The following is a 24050-nucleotide window of genomic DNA, read 5'->3' as shown; positions in this document are numbered from 1 at the left end:
TGTCTGATTTTGCTCTATTTCGTCGTCGAAAATAGTTTAAAACAAAGACACAGCTGAGCCGCTGCGCATCTCCAAACACAGCGGTGTTTCGTTTATGAATGAACGGGCATTTTTAAATGATTTTAGTGAGTCAGTGATTCATGATTACCCATTCATAAAGACAGTCACTTGCTTCATTCCTGAATGAATCAGCCATTCGAAATGAATCAATTGAATGAATGATTCAGTGATAAAATCATTGACTTGCCGATGTTCACCCCCCGGAGCCGTGTGAGACACTCTTTTTTTATGGATGGATTTGCTTTTTATTTAACTTCTTTTGGACTGATGCATGCAACACCCGCTGAGTGGCATTAAACAGCTTGAAAGGTCAAAGACAATTTTTAATATAACTCCGACTGGATTCGTCTGAAAGAAGAAAGTCATATACACCTAGGATGACTTGAGGGTGAGTAATTTATGGGCTAATTTTCATTTTTGGGTGAACTAACCCTTTAAGCATTAGTAACTCCTAGACAGCTAAACTTTGTAAGGGACAACATTCGCCGGTCATGATGACACGGCTACCAACCAAATAAATGAGCACGGAATTTTTATATTTGAAAATTCAGTTGAAATTGTTTTATTATGTGAGAAGAGACCAGAGCGATACAAGAAATATGAAACTAACACAACTATGTAGGATCAAATAAACACTGCCACACAGTTCAGTGGTCCTTATGCAAAAAGAATTGACTACAGAACTCTACTGACCAATCAAGAGCAGGTATTCCAGAGACATACACAGATTCGATCTTCTGATATGCATCTGACTATGTATTCTCACAATTACTTCATGAAATGAGAACAGGTCGTCTAAAGCAGATCTAGTCGATAAGTACAAGGTTCAGGGTGTTTTGGAACAAAACCAAAAGTGCTGTGGAAGTGCAATAAACCACCTTGTGGTGTTACCTAGAAAAGTAGTTATGATTTTAAACAAACCACTGAAAAAGAGGTCACACAAAGGTAAAGGGGGTTTCAATGCCCCTCTTAGATCACTCACTGATATCTGAAGGTACTTACAAGGTTTCCCCAGTTTTCGCAATATGGCACAAAAACTGATCCAACACCGGAGACGACTCTTTCTTCACCTTCTTGTCGAAATCTGCAACAAACACAATAAAAAGATCGCATTATGGATTTCATATAAACATCTGTACTGGATGCAATCCAAGCAACTTCCAACTTTAAAATACCTTCAATTTGAAATCTAGTTAGTCCAATCTAGTTCTGACTTACATCTGCTTTCATTAAAAAAATAAATGAATTTTTTTATTAACTATATCTCACATTTTAAATGAGAACAACTACAGTGCACCTAGGTTTAGGTCATATTCAAGCTCCAAAATCAGCATTTTATTTTCTACAACTATTTAGACAACATCTATAATCGGTCTTGGAATAATATGCATGCTTTTATTAAAGTTAAAACATATAAAATTAGAACATATCATTTTCCAAGCAGAGCTAATAAAGTAAGCAGTACAACTATAATGATCCTAAACATCTTGTTACTAGTCATCCTCAAGATTCACAACCTTGTGGTACTTTATGACCCCTACTTAGACCACTAATGGAAAACTATAACCAGTCCAGCCCTGAACTTTTATGAAAAATACGACAAAATATTAATACATTTTCTAACGCACTTACATAAGAATTAGTACAGGTACTGTACAATAAATCTGAGCTTTGTCATTAAATCACAAAAAATATTTATACCACTCTGGGTATGTATATAAAGAATGAGAAATTATTAACAACAATAATAACAGTAGTAATAATATTATTCAAGTTAGTAGTAGAACGGAGTACAACTTCTATCAAGGTGTAAATTAAAAAAGCACGTTATAAAGAAAACGTATCAAGAAAATGGGACTTTATTATTCAATTATTCACTAGTTTAGAGTTAACGCTGAATATACACATGTGTAATATACTCAAATCAACTCTAGATCATGCCAAACCACTAACTAGTTATCTCAATCTACAATAGTCTTGTTTATTAACGTATTAATTAACTAACCCGTCATTTTGGCGGAAATGGCCAAACCACTAACTAGTTATCATAAAATAGGACAATAGAAACCTGTTCATTTGCTCTTAACACACAACAGACCTCGAAAAACAGGAAAAGCCATTTAGCTACAGGCCATGCTAACATTAGCTAACTCACACTACCAGCTTATAAGCACATATAACTCCTCTCTAAACGCACGCAGGCCACCTCAACACACACAACCGGGCACCTTTAAGAGCTTCCAGAAGAGTGTCAATCTCCATGTCTGTGTTGTTGTCCCTGTCTCCAGTTGGAAAGCGAGAGCTGATGGCTGCTCTTGAGCTCAGTGAATAAGAGGAGAGGGGAAACATTTCAATATGGCGGCGTCTGCGACGTCACTGCCGGCCGCTCTTCGGGTGCTCTGACTGTTGCGCAATAGCATGGCTGCGTCTCAAAATCTTGTGAGCTGCTTACCTACCTAGCTAGACGTCATTTTTGAGGCTTTGTAGGCGTAAAGAGTTTTGGAAATGTGCCTCAAAACCTAGTGAGCTGCCTATGTAGACAACATTTTTGAGCACAATAGGCGCGTTTCGAACAAACTTTATGCGGTGTCAAGGTAGGATCAAAAGGTTTTGAAACACGGCCTGAATTTCGTGTTTAGTCTGACTGGAACTATTCGCGTATTTATAATTGAACGCTCATCTTCATGTTTATTTAAAAGCAAATATGACTCAGCTCGCCCTCAGTTTGAACCTAAGTTACTTATTGTAAAATGTCTGGCCTGTTGTTTTCTCCCCCTACAAAATTTACTGTACTAACCAAACCAAAATACCAAACCATCGAATATATTATGTTTCTTACAATGTTTATAATTTAGAGTATTAAAACGTTCTTAATGAAACTAATTAGGAAGAGTTTCCTGAGCATATACTGTCTGAACAATAAGTTGTATTACATAGCACTGTATTAAAATATATTTTTATAATAGATTTATAATGCAAAAATAAGTGTGAGACGAAGCTAAATCAATATTAAATGCATATTTATTTATTACATTTCTGACACACACTTTTGTATAAAAAGGACAATAATACATACAATGTAAGACATTCAGAAAGACAGAAAAACACACTGGATACAATGAACATCGCTGGTGCATCTCTTCACACAGAGATAACATGAGATGTAGAAGAGTCTCCTGAGTTTCCAGTTAAGGAAATGTCATCACTGATCCGAGACCAGTGACAGGAGGCTGGAAACTGGTCACACATATAATTAAGCACATTGTGCTAATGAACATATCAAATCACACTCTTGCTTTCTACATGACGTTCATACTTTCACACAGAAGCAGTCAACAAATTAGCAGGCTGTGGTTACACAATTAAAATGATTTCAGATTTTTTTAAAGAAATGGGTAAACTGATCATATTGGGTGCAGAGAGTTTGTTTTGTTAAACTAATTTAGCCATTTTTTCCCTTATCTTTATTTTTATTTTCTCCAAATTCAGCATTTATTACAAAGTGCACTTAAGTGTAAACTGTACATCTGTGTATGGTTTTCTGGTTTTATTATAGTTTTGTTTTTATGTATATAGTACATGTATATAGTATGATGTACAAACCATTCTAATCGGCACATATGATTTATTTTAAATGATCACATTAGATCAATCCCACTATGGCAGAAAATCAAACTCCTAACAAACACAGGGTAAAACAACAAAATGTTTTCTTTGAACATGACTGGACTGAATATTGCTAAAAATACTTTAACACTTAGACCTTTTGTGTAGCTCCCACAAACTGTTGCAGATTACCTTAAAAAAAACATTCCACCACAAATTCAACATCAAATTCATTATGTCCATCAGAATAGGCTTGTCGTATCAATATACAGAACAACAGATTTAAAGGGATAGTTCACCCAAAAATGAAAATTTGATGTTTATCTGCTTACCTCCAGGGCATCCAAGATGTAGGTGACTTTGTTTCTTCAGTAGAACACAAACAAAGATTTTTAACTCAAACCGTTGCAGTCTGTCAGTCTTATAATGGAAGTGAATGGGAATCACGGCTTTGAGAGTAAAAAAAAAAACATACACAAACAAAACCAAATTAAACCCTGTGGCTCGTGACGATACATTGATGTGTAAAGACACGAAACGATCGGTCTGTGCAAAAATTGAACAGTATTTATATGGTTTTTAACCTCTGATGCAGTGCAATGTCTTGTCTGAACTGTCCCGAGCGCATCCTCAACAGCCGGCATGTGACGCGTCTTCTTCTTGCTTTACGGCGGATCGCAGACTTATAAGTGCATTACCGCCACCTATCTCTTAAATGGACCATTGACACTATCTACAATCTAAATTAGGAGTGTCAATGTCCATTTGAGAGATAGGTAGCGGTATTGCACTTATAAGTCTGCGATCCCCCGTAAAGCAAGAAGACGACGACGCGTCACGCGCCGGCTGTCGAGGACGCGCTCATTACGCGCTCAGGACAGTTCAGACATTATAGTGCATCAGAGGTAAAAAACAATATAAATACTGTTCAGTTTCTTGCACAGACCCTCTCAAAGCCGTGATTCCCATTCACCTCCATTATAAGACTGACAGACTGCAACGGTTTGAGTTAAAAATCTTCGTTTGTGTTCTACTGAAGAAACAAAGTCACCTAGATCTTGGATGCCCTGGGGGTAAGCAGATAAACATCAAATTTTCATTTTTGGGTGAACTATCCCTTTAATTGTAATTCTCACAAAAGTCCAAAGGTTTCCTCGTGAAATTCTATATATATATATTAAAATTCAAATCCCAATCACAACATTACAACATCAGGCCCCTTTCTAGTCTTACTAACAAGTCATCTTCAATGTAAACAGTGTGAACATCCACCATTAGGGCTGTACTTAAACTGAATGTACATCTTACTGAGCTCTACAGGCTAGTTCTCTTTGGTTGTTTCTGCGTGCTACATTCATTTTTGTGGCTTGAAAACAAGGCCTTATCTCATGCTATTAAGCAGCAGAATGCACAAATTGGTGCAGCCACTTAAATACAAGAATTAGATAAAGTGAGACACAAATGCTCCAATTGCGTAATACTAGACATAATGAACTAGATGCTGAAAAATGGTACAACACAGTTGTAAAATAAACAGCTCTGAATCCATATTTTTGGATTGGCTAAAAACAGCTTTGCCAACGAGTCTCTCATGTTCTTTCAGGAACATTCAAGTGGTTGGTTACCCACAGTTGGAGACACTCGATGCGTGTTCTCACTACTCTCTCTCAAGAGTTTTGATGGTTTCGCTAGAGTTGCATTCATCCTGCATTGCTGTTTCCATCCAGCAGACCAAAACGTCTGCTCAAAAGAAATTGTTCCAGCTTGAATCTCCAACTCCTCTGGCTCATGAAGCTCATACTGTGCCTAATGGACCAAATGTAGCTTGCCTCTGGCATTGCTCGTCTTCGATGAAAAAGATCACTCTGATCCAAGCAGCAGGCAGAGATTCTTCCTTGTGATACTGAAACGCAGCCGAGGCTCATTACTCGCGTGGCAGTCGGACACGGCGCACCACTTTTTTCTCATAAACAGCCCTCATGGTCTTCTCGATCTGTCTGAGGAACACTTGTGGTATCCTTCCACAAAGGGTGTTAACTGTGTCTAGGAACTTAGTCTGAAGAGGGTAAAATAAAGACTGGAACAAGTTCTCCTCAAAAGGATACTGAAAGAGAAGATGAAATACATTACATTTCAAAGTGTTCAAGGAACTGCTTTGGTTTGTTTGTTGAGGCACAATGAACAAGGTCCACATTTCATATCTGACTGAATTCTGAACAGCAGAGGGGCCCATGTGACTCGACCATACAAAAGGCGTCCTCTTGATAGACACTTTCCTGCTATTAGCCTTCAAGGAGACTGCACTCTGAATGTACAATGCAACACTTCTATTTATTCTCATATGGTTCAACACCCTCAGGATTTGCTTTGTTAGCACTGAAAATTAGAAAGTGGACTGGCAAAGCGAAGACAAATGGATTACATTTCTTAAGCTTAAAATCTTAAAGTCAAACAACTAGGCTTTTACATTCTATGAAAAATAGTGATTGTGTGCCAGGGCGTTGCTATGTGGTCGGTAGGATGTTCTCACATGTTTTTAGTGTGGTGCTATGGGGGTGTTTTGTGTCCAGGTTATTATATGAATGTGTGTGTGCTGTTCAAAAGTTTGGGATCAGTGAGATTTTTAATGTTTTTAATGGAGTTAAAGGCTGTATTTATTTGATCAAAAATACAGAAAAAAAAACAGTAATATTGTGAAATATCATTACAATTTCTAATTTTGGTTTCTTATTTTAATATACTTTAAAATAGAATTTATTTCTGTGACGCAGCGCTGAATTTTCATCAGCCATTACTCCAGTCTTCAGTGTCACATGATCCTTCAGAAATCATTATAATATGCTGATTTATTATCAGAATTTCTAATATTGGATTCTTATTTTAATATACTTTAAAATAGAATTTATTTCTGTGACGCAGCGCTGAATTTTCATCAGCCATTACTCCAGTCTTCAGTGTCACATGATCCTTCAGAAATCATTATAATATGCTGATTTATTATCAGTGTTGAAACTGTTGTGCTGCTTAAATATTTTTTGGAACCTGTGATATATTTTCTTTGATTCTTTGATGAATAAAAAGTTAAAAAGAACAGCATTTATTCAAAATTGAATTTTTGTTCTAACAATATAAGTCTTTACTATCACCTTTTATCTTTGAATATGGCGCTTATCACATGCTGTGTGGTATCGGCGTTTGGTATCGGGGCATTTTAACGAGTACGAATACGAGTACGAGTACAGGAGACCAGTATTGGTATCGGTGCATCCCTTTTTTTTATATAACTCCGACTGGATTCGTCTGAAAGAAGAAAGTCATATACACCTAGGATGCCTCGGGGTTGAGTAAAACACAGCCTAATTTTCATTTTTGGGTGAACTAACCCTTTAAACAGTCTGGGTAAAACCACCTAAATGCCACTTCAGAAGTGCTTCTGTGCCACCTTCACAGTGTAAATTTGGCAACATATTATTATCAGTCTAACAGCCATTCTATTACTTTTATCATACAATTGTCTCCTGAAGAGACAGTGGCAGCTCACCTCACGTATGGCATCATACACCACTCTGAAGGCGGGCTGCTTCTCGTCATGGTACACACCACGGTTACCATGAAGTATAGACACCCCCTCCTCCTCCGCAGCCTTGCAGTTGCTTCCATACATGCAGTGATCTGGCCTGTAGTTCCACTGGCATGGGAATATGTACAGACACTCTGCAGACACAAAGACAAATATTCAACATTTTATCCAAACTGCAAATAACATACCCATGCAACACATGCTCTAAGTGTCTTCATTTTTGTTTGTGGTTGGTCTAGTCTTTTGGACCCGTTCCATTAGAGCTGTCAAACAAACACTATGCTTGCCAAGTGTCTCACCAATTCAGAGACCTTAATAACTGCACCTGCCAGTATCTGTCACACCTATTCCAGTCAACAGAAGTATTTACCGACACAAAAGGGCCTTATCTCTATAAAAACCAGATAAAACAGCAACTTTTAGGAGGGCGAGGAAAGAGAGTGCTGAAAGAAAAAAAAACTTTTCCTGTGACATATCAGGTCTTTTTGATTTTCTGAGAAAAGAAACACATAGAACCTGGCTCTGCACTAGAAATAGCAATCACAGCTGGAAAGTTTAGTTAAGATGTTCATGATAAAAAGCTGCAGGGCTTCACAAGTAAAATAAGTAAAACAGCTTTTCAAATTGGATTTAAGCCTCCAGCAAAAAACATAATTAACCTAGTGCTATAACACTCTAGAGTGCAAAACAACAAAAATAAAGAAAGTAGACAGGTTTCTATGCCAGTTTCAAAGATGATGCACTCAAAAACTTCTCTTACTTTTGGGTAAGAATTGGTTTCTTACATTTTTAAGGTTCAGTAATAGTATCAATGGTACTGATACTTTCATATAACCACCATGTTACATGTGCAAGAACATGATAATAGTGCGTATTTTGATATTGACCACAGAATGTACAAAGTCCTTTTGATGATAGCATTGTCATGGAACATGTACAAAGCCAACGTATTTTGAATGGTATTAATATAGTACATGTATTATGATGTATTATGCAATATACCTATTTGTATTTACAGGATACAGTGTTTCAAAAAATACTATGGAACATTTCCAAAAAAACATGCTAAACCCAAGGTATTTTGATATATACTTATGTATTTGCAAGATATTTCGAGGTATTTTAAAGAATACCATGGTATTACTGTGGCACATTTCCAAAAACATGATATTAATAGTATATGTCCAGAAAACACACTAAAACCGAGGTATTTTGATATATACCATTGTATTTACAGCATACTCACAAAAAAAAAAAAAAAAAAAAGAACTAAAAATACCATGGTACATGTCCAAGAAACCCACTGCATTACCATAGTTCTTTTTTGCTAGTGTTGTCAAATTGCACATCATAATCAAGCATGTCTTATACCTGGATTGTAGTGGAAGATGATGTTGAGTAGGTCTTGGTCTCCCCATGTGATGTGGTTCTTGTATTTCTGATAGAGAGGGTGAAGCAGATTTTCCCATGACAGACCGCTGGCGATCATGCTGTTCTGTAAAATCAATAGTGGCAGGTTATTTTCCTCAACAGTGAGTCTGGCAGCCACTTTTCAGACAGCTGTTGATATGGAAATTGAGGGGTTTTTCCAGAAGAAAAATTTTCCTTTTTGTCCCCTCAGACAGCCTTGAAAATGTGCTTGGGTTGGAAATTACACTTCTAGCTGAGTTACAGAAATATGCTAATCCAGACTGCTGTCACCCACTCGCTCTCGACGGATGGCAATCAGTAGACTTCCATCACTGCCTACTAAAAACAGCCTGAGGTTAAAAGGGTTTAAATGCGCAAAGAAACCTCAGAAGACATGTGAACGCCAAAGCCTCAGCCCACTACCAAGAGATATAAACCACACAAGGAAAACACTGGCAAGTGTAATATCTAGTAATAATCAAGCACAAAAAATATAGTAAAGCAAAAATATGTGAAATCTAAAATATTCACAAACATAAAAAGTACTTTGTTTGTAAAAAAAAATTTTTTTTTTTAAAGAGATGCATCCATATTAAAATTCTAGCTAATACTGATGACAATTATTTAAGTTATAAAACCAATAAATGGAAGACATTCAAATTTTTATTATGTCTAAATGAATTAAAAATAAAGCACAAAAACTGTAATTGCTAGAACAACAACATGAGGTATAGTATAAAAATAGATATTTATTTTAAAGCGGTCATATGACAATACTAAAAATAACATTATTTTGTGTATTTGGTGTAATGCAATGCGTTTATACAGTTTAAGGTAAAAAAAACACATTATTTTCCGCATACCATACATTATTGTTGCTTCTCTCTGCCCCGCCTTTCTGAAAAGTTGCGTAGATTTTTACAAAGCTCATCGTTCTAAAAAATGCGGTGTGCTCTGATTGGCCAGCTATCCAGTGCATTGTGATTGGCCGAACACCTCAAGCGCGTGACGGAAATGTTACACACAGCGTCTCAACCATACATATCTATGGTCTCAACGACATGGCAGCAGCGGCAACAATACTACAGCACGAATAAAAGTTTGGGGCAGTGTTATGCAAATTGTCCAACACAGTGACGTAGATATGTGGGGGCGTGTTTAAGTGAGGCGTTTTAGGAAGGCGTGGACGAGTCTTAACTTTTGTAAAGAATATGTCTTTGGGTTTGGGACTTTAGTCTTTGCAACTTTACAGATCTTATATATGTCCAAACAGCTTGTAACACTCCAAAGACAAAGGAAAACTTGAAATCGCATCATATGACCCCTTTAAAATTTGCTAAAGATTAGATTTCTCAGTGTTATTAATTATTAGTGTTTTTAAAAATTAACTTTAAGTGTAAATATCGGCTGATATTGATAAATAAAAAAATATCTCTAATATTAGCTGAAAACTTGTACTGATATTTCATGCATCCCTAGTTTTTGAACTAGTGTTTGAAAATGTGGATTAGGATTTTGGACCTCTGAAATTTCATCAAAAGCAGAGCTAAACAGCAACATATTGGTTATATATATATAAGTTTGGGCATATGAAATTGCAAAAATGTCAAGTCAATTCTATTGTTCCTCACCCTGAACAGAGTGCTACGAATCCGTGTGAGGTTCATTAGCATGACCCCTGAATTGACCCCTGTGACTCCATAAAAGGGGTGTCTTGCGAAGCGGCTATACCAGCCGATCTTAGGGATCTCGTGCTCTGGAGCCATGGCAGCTAGCTGAGTGCTATTGAAAGCCTTCAGAAACTTCCAGATGTCATCCATGGGCCGGAGAAAGAGAACATCTGTGTCCACGTACAACAGTGAGTCCACGTCCTTCAGGATAACCTGATATCAGAGGAAATACTTGGTTACAGTCGGTGTGGTGAGGTGGAAAACACAAACAAATGAAGAGAGAATATTAAGCAGCGGCAGGAACCTACGGGAAGAAACAGCCTCTGGGCAGCACATGGCTTGAAGAGTTTCTTCCATTCGTCTGCATTCCCCACAGAGAAGGTGATTGGATATATGCTGTAGTGAAACCTGGAGGACACCGTCTGAGGCCACTGACTGAACTGTGAGAGGAAATTGAAAGAATCAGTCAATGTCATGGCTGTCAGTCTTCAGTAAACTGCACATCTATTGCTTTCAGGTGACAGCGAAGAGATGTTTGTGAGGAAACCTATACCAATTCTTCAAATAAAGCAACATTTTGTAATATTTGTAAGAACTGTGATTTATAGAATGCCATTTTGTTGCATGGGTGAGTCCCAAAGATGCCTACCCATATTGTTAGACATGACATGACGTGTGTAATTTTATGTTGTTTTTTTTGCTAACTTAAACAAATTGCACAAAAATAGCTAATTTAGCTATTTTTCATTTATTATATCTAGGTAAAGAATAAACCACCTCTGGTTCATGCAGGCTTTACTTCACAACCTAGACTTTACATTGGGCATTAAGAGACAATCCAATACAGTACTAAAATTTTGCTTATTGTAGGGATTGGGCGTCCAATCCTGATCGTGGATGGCCAATGTGCTGCATAGTTTAGCTCCGACTTCAATTAAACACACCTAAACCAAAGTAATCAAGGTTTTCAGGATTACTACAATATTCAAGGTAGGGAAGTTGGAGCTAAGCTTTGCAGGATGTTGGTCCTCCAGAACCAGGATTGAACACCCCTGTTGTACACAATGCCAAAAAAAATTAAATAAAAGATTTGTATTAATATCACCAAAAACGGCAAAGGTCAAGCAATAAGCAAACTTATTCAGTATCAGAAAATGTTTTCAAAAGGCATTAAACAGTTTAACACATGGAACAAACACTGGGTAAACAAATAGCAAAAATTAATACAAATAATACATTATTATTATTATTAGCCATAATACCAATTGACTGTAAACTTGACAGTATTTTATTGTAAATTTAATTTTAATTAAATGTATATATAAATTTAACTGTGTAAATTTGTTAGATGCATGTCAACAACAAAACACATTTAAAGCATTTTTTCCTGTTCTTATGAATGTTAAAAATCATCTTATTTTTCCGATCCTAACCATCCATGATTATACAGTTGGTTGTATTTTATTATTCTCATTTAGCATTATTTTTTCCAGCCGTCCACGACCCCATCAGAACAGACCTGCAATCCATTTTTGGGTCATAACCCACCAGTTAAGAACTACCGGTTTATAATATCCTGCAGACAGCCAAATAACTACTGCTGAAAAGGCTGCAGAAAAATATTGAGGAAATCTTTTGAATAACAAACATGACATTGCATTTCTTCTCTATAGCTCTTCAAAGCCTTCAGTTTCTTTATTTGCAGCAATACGGTACAGGACTAGATCAAAATCAGTTCTAGGCCAGAGGGCACTTCTCAAAAAGCATCGGCTGTCTAAGCATAAAAAAAAATGTACTGCTATTTTCAATAACAGTCCCTCTGTGGAGAGAAACACTGCAAACGATTAGAACTGTGAAGAAATACCACTCTACTAGAAACCAAATAATGTGTTAAGAGCAAGAGATCGATAGATTTATGCACAGAGGTTTCTCACATTACCTTTCTTACCAGACTGGTTTTCAGGGTTAGCCTGACATTGTCTAAGGGTTACCACAAACCACTAGTACAATAAAATTGACAGTCAAGGTTTTTGTCAAAGGCCTGTTTAAATACAATAAGAAACCTTGGGTACAAATTGTATACTAAGGGTGTAAAAAGACATTCATCATAATAATCGTTTAGAATTACTATAAACAATAATAATTATATCACATGAATAAATAAAAGTATCACCTGAACAAGAGCAATGGTGATTTGGCTGTTATTGGAGGTTTGCAAAAGGTCCATAACCCCAAATATAAGTGATAATAATTGTGAGTTTGCCTTAGCAAAGCACTGAAAAAAAACTGTACCAAAATAATAAATAAACTGGAAAAAAAGTAATCAAACTAAATCATTATCAAAGCAAATATTTACAACCCTATTAGTTATACTGGAATATTACATCTAGACTTTAAAGGAAAAGAGTGAAGCAATCATCCACAAAATTATGCCTGAAATCTGTGCCAGATTTTTTCCGTCCAAGAAAGCTGCATAGTTAAGGGATGAAGCTTTGTCTGAGGTAAAATATAGCCCACTGCAGAGATTAAATAGCTGGAGAGCCAGCAATATGTTCTTTTCAGTAGGAACTAAAATTCAGTTACCCATTGCACTGCTTTTCTGAGAATAAAGATATCCCTTAGGCTACGTTTACACGACAACGATGTAGTCAAAAACGGAAAAGTTTCTCCCTTGCGTTTTTAAAAAGTTTCACGTGTACACAACTTTTTCAAAACGATTCGCGTTTACACATATCTGCGAAAATGGCCAAAAACGCTGTATTACGTATGCCAGGCCAGTAGTTGGCGCTGTCACCTTGTTAGTAAACAGTACCTGAAGGGAAGTGACGATTATATGTTGTATGTTGGTTGTAATATTGGTGAAATAAATCCACACTTTGCTGAAGAAGCGTTAGCAAACTCTTGAGCAGCAACAACAGTACCATGTACTCCGCCATTGTTGTGTATGTTTGTTCGCGCTTGCCTTTAAAATTGACACGTACTGCGCAGTTCTACAAACATGTACTACAAAAAAAAAAAACTAACACGTACTACACAAGCGCATAACGTCACTGTTTTCAAAGATTCCCATATTGGGTGTTTACACGGAAACGATAATGGTGGCGTTTTCAAAAACTTGCATTTGAAACCGGTTTTCAAAAATATGCGTTTTCAATCCCCAAAACGCCATTGTCATGTAAACGAACAGGCAAAATACATAAAAAGTTTCCCGTTTTTGTCTGAAAATGTTGTCGTGTAAACGGCCCCTTAGATAAGTATAGATACTCAAAAAAAACAATTTAGGTCACCAGTCTGCTAGACATTACCATCAACATCAAAAACCTCTGGTAGCCACAGAAAAGATGAAAGAATCATGGTACACGCTCTCACCCCTTTTTCAAATTGTTCGGCCAGGTTCTCCTCTGCAAAGATGTGAAATTTGATCTTCTTTATGCTGAAGAGCAGTGCTGATTTCACCATGTTGAGCGTTTCATCTAGACGGTTCCCACAAGCCACCACTGCCAGGTGCATGACATCCTCTGCTTGTGTGACCTTTGACCCAGGCCGCCCCACCTCACTTTTCTGCCTAGAAGTAAAAAAAAAAAAAAAAACTACATCCATCAAAACTCATCCAAACTGTGACATCAACAAAAAAAACATCTGTTACAAATCAGCTAGGTCAAACCATGAGACAACACACTGGTGAAATATTCCTTATGCTGCACACGGTTCCTCTGGCACATTGAGAACCTCATTTAAATGATTCAAGGATAAACAATTTCGGAGTCAGAGTCAGACCAGCTTGCAAGTAACTTGATGGGAGCACACAAGGGCAAACTTAATTTAATAAAAATTAAATATCTAATTATTTATATTAAATGTAATTAAAATTAATGAAAGATGTCACCTGTAGAACCATTGCGTCTTTATTTCTCAAAGAAATTAATACTTTGAAGACAACAGGAGACATTAAACATGTAGACGAGTAGCACTCTTGTTCATCATGACCCAGTGTTTCACTTGAATACACATTTCCTTGACTTGAGTCACCAAAACATAATTGTTATTGGGGTGGTGTTTGCTTTTGTGATTCATGTTGAGTCTCCATCACTCCAGGGAAGTAAGCTCTCTAACACTCTAAGCTCTACCCAAGAGACGACCTCTGGGAAAAAAGTCCTCCATTTATCCGAGGCTTTGGTGGAGGAAACAAATTCATACCGCAAGAAAAGCGTGCAGCCTTTCAGACAGACATCAAAGAGCTTCCATTAAGCCAAGGACGTGCAAACACTCTTGCTCTTATTTCAAGTGAACCACAGACCTTGATATGAAGTGAAATAAAGAATAGGAAAAACATGGAAACACCTTGGGCTTTTGACAAAAGGGAAGAAGAGATATTTTCAGACCTGAAAGTTCATTTTCTGACTAGTATCACAAAAGACTTTAGAATCTGCTTTGATGGCTGTGGTTTCCTGTGGAAAAAGCTTCCCTTGTTTACAGAACTGCAAATTAGGCAACAGGAATTGCATCAATGGTCTGATTGAATATCAAACCATTTATTCTTTTCATTTTTTCAATCATTTGTCCAACACTGAGAGGCATTTACGCTTTGATCAAAACGCATGAAGCATATGATACGACCAACACTCTACTGAATTTGGTACCATTTTTAATCAACATGAAATGTTCACAGACTCGGAGCTTATAAAAATTCTTTCAGTCTGAGTGGACACATCTGGAAACATTTAGACTCTGAGAAGGCGATTAAATATTGCACTCCTTATTGAGCAGAAGTTCCTAAAACCAGTTTTAAAGCTGATACTGATGATTCCTTGTTGAGCAATACAATTGATCATAGACAAGTGAAACAGACTAGCAATATGAAATCAACTTAAAAGCAACCCAAAAATGAATGAAAATGAAACAGGGTGAATTTCTATTGTGTACATGGTGGAACTTCATTGTGAACTATAAATATATCTCTTCCCTTAAGTTCTGATTATTTAGCGTCATTTATACAAGAAGAACAAATCTGTGATCAAATAATTCATAAAATCCTTTTTTATGTTTGGATGCATTCAATTTAGTGCAACAATTTATGCAAGAGTGGCTTTAATTCTTGGATAAATTGGCTGCACAATTAGCCTAATTATGCAACATCAACAAAAGTAATTTTGATATTACTGTCATAGATACTTGCAATATTCATAAGCAGTGCTGACAGTATTCAATGTTTGTGCACTGCTTACTTTTGTTTTTTTTTTTATTTAATAATAAAAAAGTAACTTCACAACTGTAATTGCTTTAATATTTTGTGAAGCAAGCAAATGTTTTTTCATCCAATTATCTGTCCCACTGGACAGCATGGCATGAACAGAAAATTTGAATAAGCTGGCATAAAGCAGATCTGTAATGTGCACGATGCACAAACCACCAAAACTTCCCACAATCCTACAATCCAGCATAATTTCAATTCATCTTAGGCTAACAAATCTTAGGCTAAAACACTTCACTGGAAATCACCAACGATAGATCCAAAAAAGCATATTTAGAATGAATATGATGGCTGATTCAATCCAGGCCTGCAAGGCTGCGTGCATGGAATTCAGTCAGTGCTTTTTCTAGAGCTATGCAGCGCACTCCATAAACTATGTCCAAATTATTAGCACTTTTCCCCTCTTGAGAATGTCTGCACGCCTGTCCTGGCAGAGCCAGCTGTTCCATGGCACCCTGACTTTAAAACCTGAAGTGAAACGTTAGAGTGCTCCAGGCTAGAAGATAAAGATCGCAGAGGAGGAATCAACATATTGAGAGGCACGAGTGACAATGGAGAGATATCTGTGTTCCGTGTAGAAACGGTGATAAAGAGGCTAGAGAGAAAGACACACACAAATGGAGGGTTCTTAGTCTTCCTCTGTGACATGTTTATGGCTTTATATAATGTACCTGCCACGAGGCAGTTGCCTCCAGTCATAGCTGCATTACAGATGACAGAGCGAGCTATTCATTTGACAGTTAGTAGACACTTATTCCTAGGTGCTGCAGGAACGTGTGCAGCAGTGTTTTGCGGTTTTGGCAAAACACAAGAGAGGTGTTATGAGCACCCAACTTTCCAGTAAAGCAGGTTCTTTTGGGAAAGGGTGCGAAAGAAACATGAACGTACAGCTGCACGTTTGTTACCTAAGCGTAATTTTACTTAGTTGTATTAAAACAAAAAATCTGTCATCATTTACTCACCATCATGTCAGACTCATTACAAACCTGTATGCCTTTTTTGATCTATGGAATAAAATAAGATATTTAGAAAAATGCCCATACAATGTCTACACAATCAAAGTCAATAATGGCCAATATTATTTCGATTAAAACAGTGCAGTGATGACGTATTTTTGTTGGCCAACTTGGAAGATCACATCACCCTGGTTCCCTCGACAAAAACCCAATAGATTTTTCCATTGTGATATTGTTTCCATATGATTCTTACATGTTATGTAACTTATGTTAATAAAAATTTTTAAAAACTGTCATGAATTTAAGCCTAAATACAATCCCCAGAAGTAAAAAGCTAAACGTAGGCAATAAATGAAGTACACCATGATCATATGACTTCAATCAACATTGTTTACATTCAGGAGAACGCATGCGCATGCTGAACGTAAACAATGCTGATTACGTTCTGGGGAAAGTGCGCACATGTATCGTGGTACTCTCATAATGGTGGAAGATGGTAACTCAGGGAGAAGAATTGTTGAATAAATTATTTTTGTTTTCTTTGCGCACAGTATTCTCGAGTAAAGTATTCTCGTAGCATCGCAAAATTAAAGTTGAGCCACTGATGTCACATGGACTATTTTACCGATGTCCTTACTACGTTTCTGGGACTGGGAACACTGCAGTTGCGTTGCTGTCTCTGCAGTGTCAGAAAGCTCTTGGATTTCATCAAAAATATCTTTATTTGTGTTCCGAAGATGAACGAAGGTCTTACGGGTTTGGAACGTCATGAGGGGGAGCAATTAATGACAGAATTTTCATTTTGGGGTGAACTATCCCTTTAAGTACACAAAGGAATCTTCACTTGTTGGTGATCTATTCTTTTTATAATACAACCTTAGCTAATAATAAAATAGAAAAACTAGAAATTAGAGATTGGGATCAAAAGTTTTGTATTTGTTAGAGCCCTCGGGACAAAACAGACCCTCTGGGCCCCCTGTACGTGATGAAACGTATCATCAGGGACACATCTGTGTGTTTTGCAGCAGCTAGACAGGAAGCACGTCTGGAGGATGCGCTTAAAAAAGTAAAAACGTGCGGAAGAGTTAATCACTTCCAAAAAAACAACAACAGGTCATACGAGACAAGACGGTTTTGGCCCTCCTCCTTCCTCTGCGGAGATGGATAGGGAGCCAGGAATTAAACACGTAGAGCGTTTTCCAAATCACACCCTCTCATCCCTCCTGTTTGTACGGTGGATCTGTTTAACTAATTTCCCTGTGGCTGCGTTGCCCCCTTTGCATTGTGGGTTTATCAGCAGAGAGCAGTCACAGGGGTGTGGACATCAAGACGGATCACTGCTTGAAACCCAACAGGAGGGTCAAAGGGTTGCAATATCTCACAACTGCAATTAGTGGCGTTTATGTGAAGCTGTCAGTGGGGCGATAACATATGCTTGCTGAAAGAAGACAAGCAATGAATATTAAACTCATCCTCAGTGCAGGATTGATTTTACACTATTAAAAAGACATCTGTCTATAGTTCGTCTACCTTGACATTATTGATTTTACACTATCAAAATACTGACACAAATGAACCAATCTCCAGTTCACTTAAAGGATGAATGTGACAACTGCTTTTAATTGTGTCTCGGAAAGGGCTGATCATCTTGATGAATAAACTACTCTATCCTCCACTCACAAGAGAGCGTGTACATTCACTCAGCACAACCAATCATTGATTTTGTCCTCTGTTGAGACCCTTTGGGAACGAGGCAACTGCATTCAAGGTGACCTTTTTAATAAAGCCATAATGAAAATACAATTGAGATAATCGTGGCTGAGATGCACACAGGGGGGCTCTTGGACTCGGCTTTGCTGCATGCGCAACGCACACTGGTCTCTGATAAGATTTAAGACATTAGTGCATAGTAATCTGGATGTGAATAGTGTAATAATTGTGTCATGCATGGTTTCCTTCTCGTTACATTAAGATTGCACAATAAATGTGCAAAAATCTCCATTGTCAAAGCAGGCTTTTGACAGCAATGTCTGGTTACAATAGCTGTGTTTACAAACAGAAAAAGATCAATGATATATGGATTGGTATTAAACCATGTGTTTGCACTGATTTGCAAATCACACTGAGGTCATAAATGCCCTTGAGAAACTAAAGCACTGATCATGTGCACAGAAGGGAGTTGAAAGGATGCCTATATATCAACTTCAGTAGAAGGAAAACCTGCATTATATTATATTATATTATATTCAGCTAGAATAAAAGTTGGAACACATATTTATACAATCTGTTTTGATCAAACTGGTTGTTGATCATGATGTTGCACTTTCCTACCGAGTCTTTGCGATGACATTCCCTCCTCCTCTGCTGCTCAACTTCGGCTCTTTGCGGATTAGTTTTGGTGGTTTTTGTGGTTCTTCGTTGGTTTGTTTCGCTTCTTTCGCCGGTGCTATATCCTCGATATGATTGAAGGATTGAAAATGTTTTTCTTTGGCAACTTCATTCAGCGGCGGCTCGTCCGCAGCGTTCCCCCCGAAAAAGTACAAAAGTAGAAAAACTCCGAAACATACCGCGATCGCCACAATCTTGCAGTGGATTCTCATGGTGAAAAAGTGTTCTGTCCGCTTGGAAGTGTTTTAACCATGGCTCTGGTTAAAACAAGGGGACATATTTGTAGTGTGCAGTCATACTTCTTCATTTGTACTGTGATGATGAAGACGATGCTGCTCACGATATCACACACGTAAATGAATCTCTGAAGGCGGACCTTACACTCCTTACCGTAATACTTGTAATACCTCTGCAATACAAACGTAATACCTTAATGCTGCCGTAGGGGAAGCACTCTACCAAAATACAAATGATATGAATACTTTCCTGGTGTTTAGATTTATTTATTTATATTTTTTTTTTTACATAATTATTATGTTTGGCCATATGGATGTGAAACATTATATTTGTTCATATTCATCATATCACGTTATTATATTATATTAATAGTATATTCATTCATATTATTATATTTTATTTCCATGTCTGACTGCCAGGATGATATTAACAGTGTCTGACATAATAATGTTATATATTGTTTTGTATATTACAGTATTGTATATTCCTTCTATAATGGTGGCTATTGGTATATGCTTCTAATCAGTTCCTAAATTTAAAAAAATAATAATCTGCTGGAGGAATTGTTCAAACCAGAAAATAATTCTGAAACATTACATTTTTTATGTATTTATTATATACTTGTTTATTTATTTTAATTTTTCAAACGTATGTTTTTCTTCTTTATTAACTTCTTTAATCCGATTTGACTGCAGTAACTATGTGTACACTGATTTATTGCATTTGATTTATCTGAAATGCATATTGATATTTAAATTTACATTAACTACCATGTATTTAATCATCTTCACCATTGGAAATTGAGTGTAAAATCCAAGCGAGTTTGTAGTCCTCCTTATATGTGGCATTACGGTAAAACATGGCCAGTCGAGAGAGCAGGAAGCAGTCCATGTGCTGCGTCAGAACAGGCGTGAAGGTAGCAGTTTTGTTTTATAATGTTTATATTGTTTGCCATTGCCTTATTTAAATCTTACTATATAATTTGAAAACGTAAAAGTACTAAATAGTGCATGGACTATGTATGTCCTGTCTGTTTTATGTTGGCGTAAACATTGCGTGTACAAACAACATCTGCGTACTTTTGACAGCTTCTTACCTGCGTTGGGCTTTAGTTATCACTTGGTTAATTATTTTGGGTTTGTTTTTATCCTGCGTGCACGTATCATATTAGTATAGCGAATTTGGTTACTGGGAAGACATTTAACGAGGTGTTTTTTTTAGTCCTCAGTATTTTAAGAATGTGTCTTAACTGCTGAATAACAGTGTTGTATTGGAATAGAGTAAAGTTTAATTTGAAACTAATCACATTTCAAGGTTTATAATGTGCTAGTTAGAAAATGGGTTGTTTATGTCTCATTGAGTTTAAATTGAGTAGCCACAAGGTGGAGTTGTAAGCTACCCTATTTTTTCTGCTCTTCAAATATCTATTTGACTTCATGTCAAATAGACCAGGGACTAGATGAGCAGACTTTTTAAGGTCTTCACTTCATATTACATTGTCAAGTAGTTGGTTTTCTGTTTAGAAGCAACTTTTAGAGATTTTTCCACAGTCAAAGTAATGAGACCGTACTGTATGTTATCTGTAATTAGTGATGATTGTGCTGTTATTAGTTGATCAGTGAAACTGTGCCAAGATGGCATGATTGATAGATTAGCACACTAAAAGATAAAAATACAGAAAAAAAATTGGACTAAGGAGCTTCAAGTAAAATAATATTCTGCTGGATATTTACATTGTCAAGTAGTTGGTTTTCTGTTTAGAAGCAACTTTTAGAGATTTTTCCACAGTCAAAGTAATGAGACCGTACTGTATGTTATCTGTAATTAGTGATGATTGTGCTGTTATTAGTTGATCAGTGAAACTGTGCCAAGATGGCATGATTGATAGATTAGCACACTAAAAGATAAAAATACAGAAAAAAAAATTGGACTAAGGAGCTTCAAGTAAAATAATATTCTGCTGGATAAACTTAATCTCTGATCATTTGAATGAAAATTTGATTCCATTAGGATTGTGTTGTACATTGTAACATTATATTATATTATAATGTTATATTTGTAATGCGGAGTCAGTAAGATCCTGCTGAATAAACTGAAATTGGACCCAACCAGTTTAAGATGTCTGAATAACTGTTTGTGTTTTTCTCCTTTCACTGCAGTACTTTGCCGTGTGTAATCATGATAACACCAGCGTTTGAACTGAGTCAAGATGCCAATTTCCTTACTGTGGTTATTCGTGTACCCTACACCAGAACATCTGAGTTTGACATCTACATCCAGGGAGAAGATTTTAAGTTCTATGCCAAGCCCTACTTTCTCAGGTGACTCACCTGCAAACACCATGATTGGCATTCTGTTAAAACACAGGAAAGTACTCATAGGTCCTTATAAGATATTTACAATGCTTTTTAACTACAAATACTAAGACCGAGACCCAAAAATGTAATGTGTATATATATGATATATATACACAGTGGTGGCCAAAATTATTTGGTCTCTTGAAGCATCGTGGAGACGTTGCCACAGTTCTTCTGGATTTAGTCTGTCTCAGTTTGTTCTGTTTCTTCAAGTCATTCCAGACAGACTGGATGATGATGAGATCAGATCTCTGTGTGGAGCACTGGCTGTTGTCAGACTCCTTGTGCAAACAAAAATCTCACTTGATTATTACAATTAATGGCAAAACGAATGTTTGGAAATGTATAATTTCCTGCTGACACCCAACAGCAAAAGAAAAAAAATAACTGACTTAAAACCATTTTTAGATGGTGAAAATACTAGTAATAATAAAAAGACATGTTAATAAATAAATAATAATAGATTTATTAATAAATATATATTAATAAATCTGTGTAATCATTTACCTTGAAGGTTGACTCTGCCTGGGAGAATAGTTGAAGATGGCCGGGAAAAAGCTTCATTCGATATTGATAAAGGTAACAGTCACTCCCTGTTATTGTTTCGTCTGCAACTGTCTTAGAAAACCCATGCTGCTTTTTTTTTTTTAACCACTCAGTACTTCAGACCTGGACATTTTTTAAGACAAAACACGAACAAGCTTCAGCAGAAGCAGCAAAATTAACCTAGTCTTTTGAAAATCAATTTCATCAAAGGTTCCCCTCTATCTTTACTTACTAACTTCTACTTAAGGTCTAAGGCAAACAGAACACAGCAATTAAGGACTGGTAGATGTAGAAAGTTGTATTGCCTGAGTGAAATGTCAGTATTTCATAACAGTTCTGTTACAATGAACTGCTGTGCAGTTTTAGAGCAATTATTGTCATTATCGTAATTATATCTAAAAAAGGATAGTGTGGGACATAACAAGATAAAGGACACCCTTATTAAGCAATCATGCTTTAAATGACAAGGTTTAAACTTGTACAGGGCAATATACATTCATTTGGTTTTTGACGAACTTTATATACATGGCAAAACACTATTCATTATAATGCGTAGGAACACTAATATTTAGAATCGGCTAGGGATGGAGTTTGCGTTAAACTGGTTTTGGTAAAAATCATACATACAGGATACAGAGTATACCAACCAAAAGTACATCTTTACAAAAATAAATAATTAAAAGATAAAATATTAAGGAATTTAAGGCAGCACAATGCTACTTGACTGCCAAGGATTTGCTTTTTCTTACAGTTCCCATGGAATTGATTGATAGGTTATTTTTTTTCTATTATTATTATTGTTTATACATGTCTGTGAATTTACAATTTCCACAATAGTTCAGGCTGTCGAACTGCTCAAATAGCATGAAGATTTCTAGTTGCTTAGTAGTGGCTACAGGATCCTGTCCCTGACGTCTCGTTGGCCTCGTTTCAGTGTGTCTACTTTGATCGACAGCCAGTGAATAATTTAGCAGTAGTCTATCATAAAGAACGCCTAACTGCTTTCTGTGTTTACAGAGAGTAACAAGTAATTATAAATCATTCACAAATCTGGAATGACTACAGTCAAAGCAATTATTGTCATTTTACCGTAACACCGTTTTAATCTTTAATGTTCTAGTAGGGTCTAAAATTATAGGTTGTTTAATGCAAGGTTGTCTCAAGCACAGACTAAACCATTCGGCATGTAATGTGTGGAATATAATCCCTCTGCTTTTTTGCCCCAACAATTTTGTTATTTCCACAAATTCCTGTTTACATAAGAAAACACAAAGTCGAAGATCAAAAACCACTATGATGGATTAGCAATTAGCACACTGTCACACACCAGATGTGCACATGTGAGAAGCATGGGTTTGGAGTTGTTAGTTTCCTTCTCATAATTTTCCATCTTCACTCTTTGTGCGTCTTCAATAAAATAAAATGATAAAAAGAAGAGTTAAAGGAACAGATCACCCAAAAGTGAAAATTCAATATGAATTCTACTTTTACTGTGAAGCTCAAAAGAAGATATTTTGAAGAATGTTTGTAACCAAACAGTTTTGGTGAACATTGAATTTTATTGTATGGGGAACCAAAGCCATGTTACCCAGAAAAACAGAAATTTATATAGGTTTGGAACAACATGAGTAAATGACAACAGAGTTATAAAGTAGTTTTTGGTTGAACTATATCTTTAAACAATAAGAAATACCTTCTAAAAACACTTAAAGTCTAAGTTAGTCTTAACATGTTTAAGATGGGCTTAGATGGTTTAAAGGGGTCCTATTATGCTCTTTTACAAAGTCTTAATCTTGTTTTGGGGGTGTACTAGAACAGGCTCTCATACTAGGTTGTTCGAAAAACACATTATTTTTCACATATTTTACATTATTACAACGCCTCTCTCCCCTGTCTGGCATGAACGGCTCGAATAGTTCCTGTATCAAATGAAGGCCCGCCTTCTGAAATACGAAATGTGCTGTGATTGGTTAGCTGAGCCAGTGTGTG

General features: G+C 36.5%; 3 protein-coding genes across 4 annotated transcripts in view; 1 reads left to right on the top strand and 2 right to left on the bottom strand.

The window, feature by feature from the left end:
* Window positions 1–2510, bottom strand: part of LOC107713519 (serine/threonine-protein phosphatase 4 regulatory subunit 2-B) — a 10430-nt gene extending 7920 nt beyond the window's left edge. Inside the window, exons 1-2 of the mRNA XM_016519044.1 lie at window positions 2289–2510; window positions 1063–1144 (exon numbers count right to left, since the gene is read on the bottom strand). Of these exons, the coding sequence (XP_016374530.1) occupies window positions 1063–1144; window positions 2289–2409 (203 nt within the window). The 5' untranslated portion in view covers window positions 2410–2510. The remainder of the gene's footprint in view (window positions 1–1062; window positions 1145–2288) is intronic.
* A 2261-nt stretch (window positions 2511–4771) lies between these two features.
* Window positions 4772–19246, bottom strand: LOC107713518 (glucoside xylosyltransferase 2-like). Its single transcript, XM_016519043.1, has 7 exons — window positions 18865–19246; window positions 13696–13891; window positions 10635–10766; window positions 10288–10539; window positions 8618–8741; window positions 7208–7380; window positions 4772–5770 (listed from the first exon to the last, which is right to left on the bottom strand). Exons 1-7 carry the CDS (start codon window positions 19131–19133, stop codon window positions 5591–5593), a joined length of 1326 nt encoding a protein of 441 aa, XP_016374529.1. The 5' UTR covers window positions 19134–19246; the 3' UTR covers window positions 4772–5590.
* Window positions 19247–19999: 753 nt separating this feature from the next.
* The window catches only part of LOC107713517 (protein SHQ1 homolog), a 31539-nt gene continuing 27488 nt past the window's right edge, over window positions 20000–24050 (top strand). For both annotated transcript variants that reach the window (XM_016519042.1, XM_016519041.1), the window contains exons 1-3: window positions 20000–20074; window positions 21318–21479; window positions 22030–22094. In XM_016519042.1, the coding sequence (XP_016374528.1) occupies window positions 21337–21479; window positions 22030–22094 (208 nt within the window). In that variant the 5' untranslated portion in view covers window positions 20000–20074; window positions 21318–21336. The remainder of the gene's footprint in view (window positions 20075–21317; window positions 21480–22029; window positions 22095–24050) is intronic.

The sequence above is a fragment of the Sinocyclocheilus rhinocerous genome, unplaced genomic scaffold (genome assembly GCF_001515625.1).
Source record: "Sinocyclocheilus rhinocerous isolate Xijiao unplaced genomic scaffold, SAMN03320098_v1.1 scaffold57, whole genome shotgun sequence".
Lineage (NCBI taxonomy): Eukaryota > Metazoa > Chordata > Actinopteri > Cypriniformes > Cyprinidae > Sinocyclocheilus > Sinocyclocheilus rhinocerous.
This window is presented reverse-complemented; position numbering and strand designations above follow the sequence as displayed.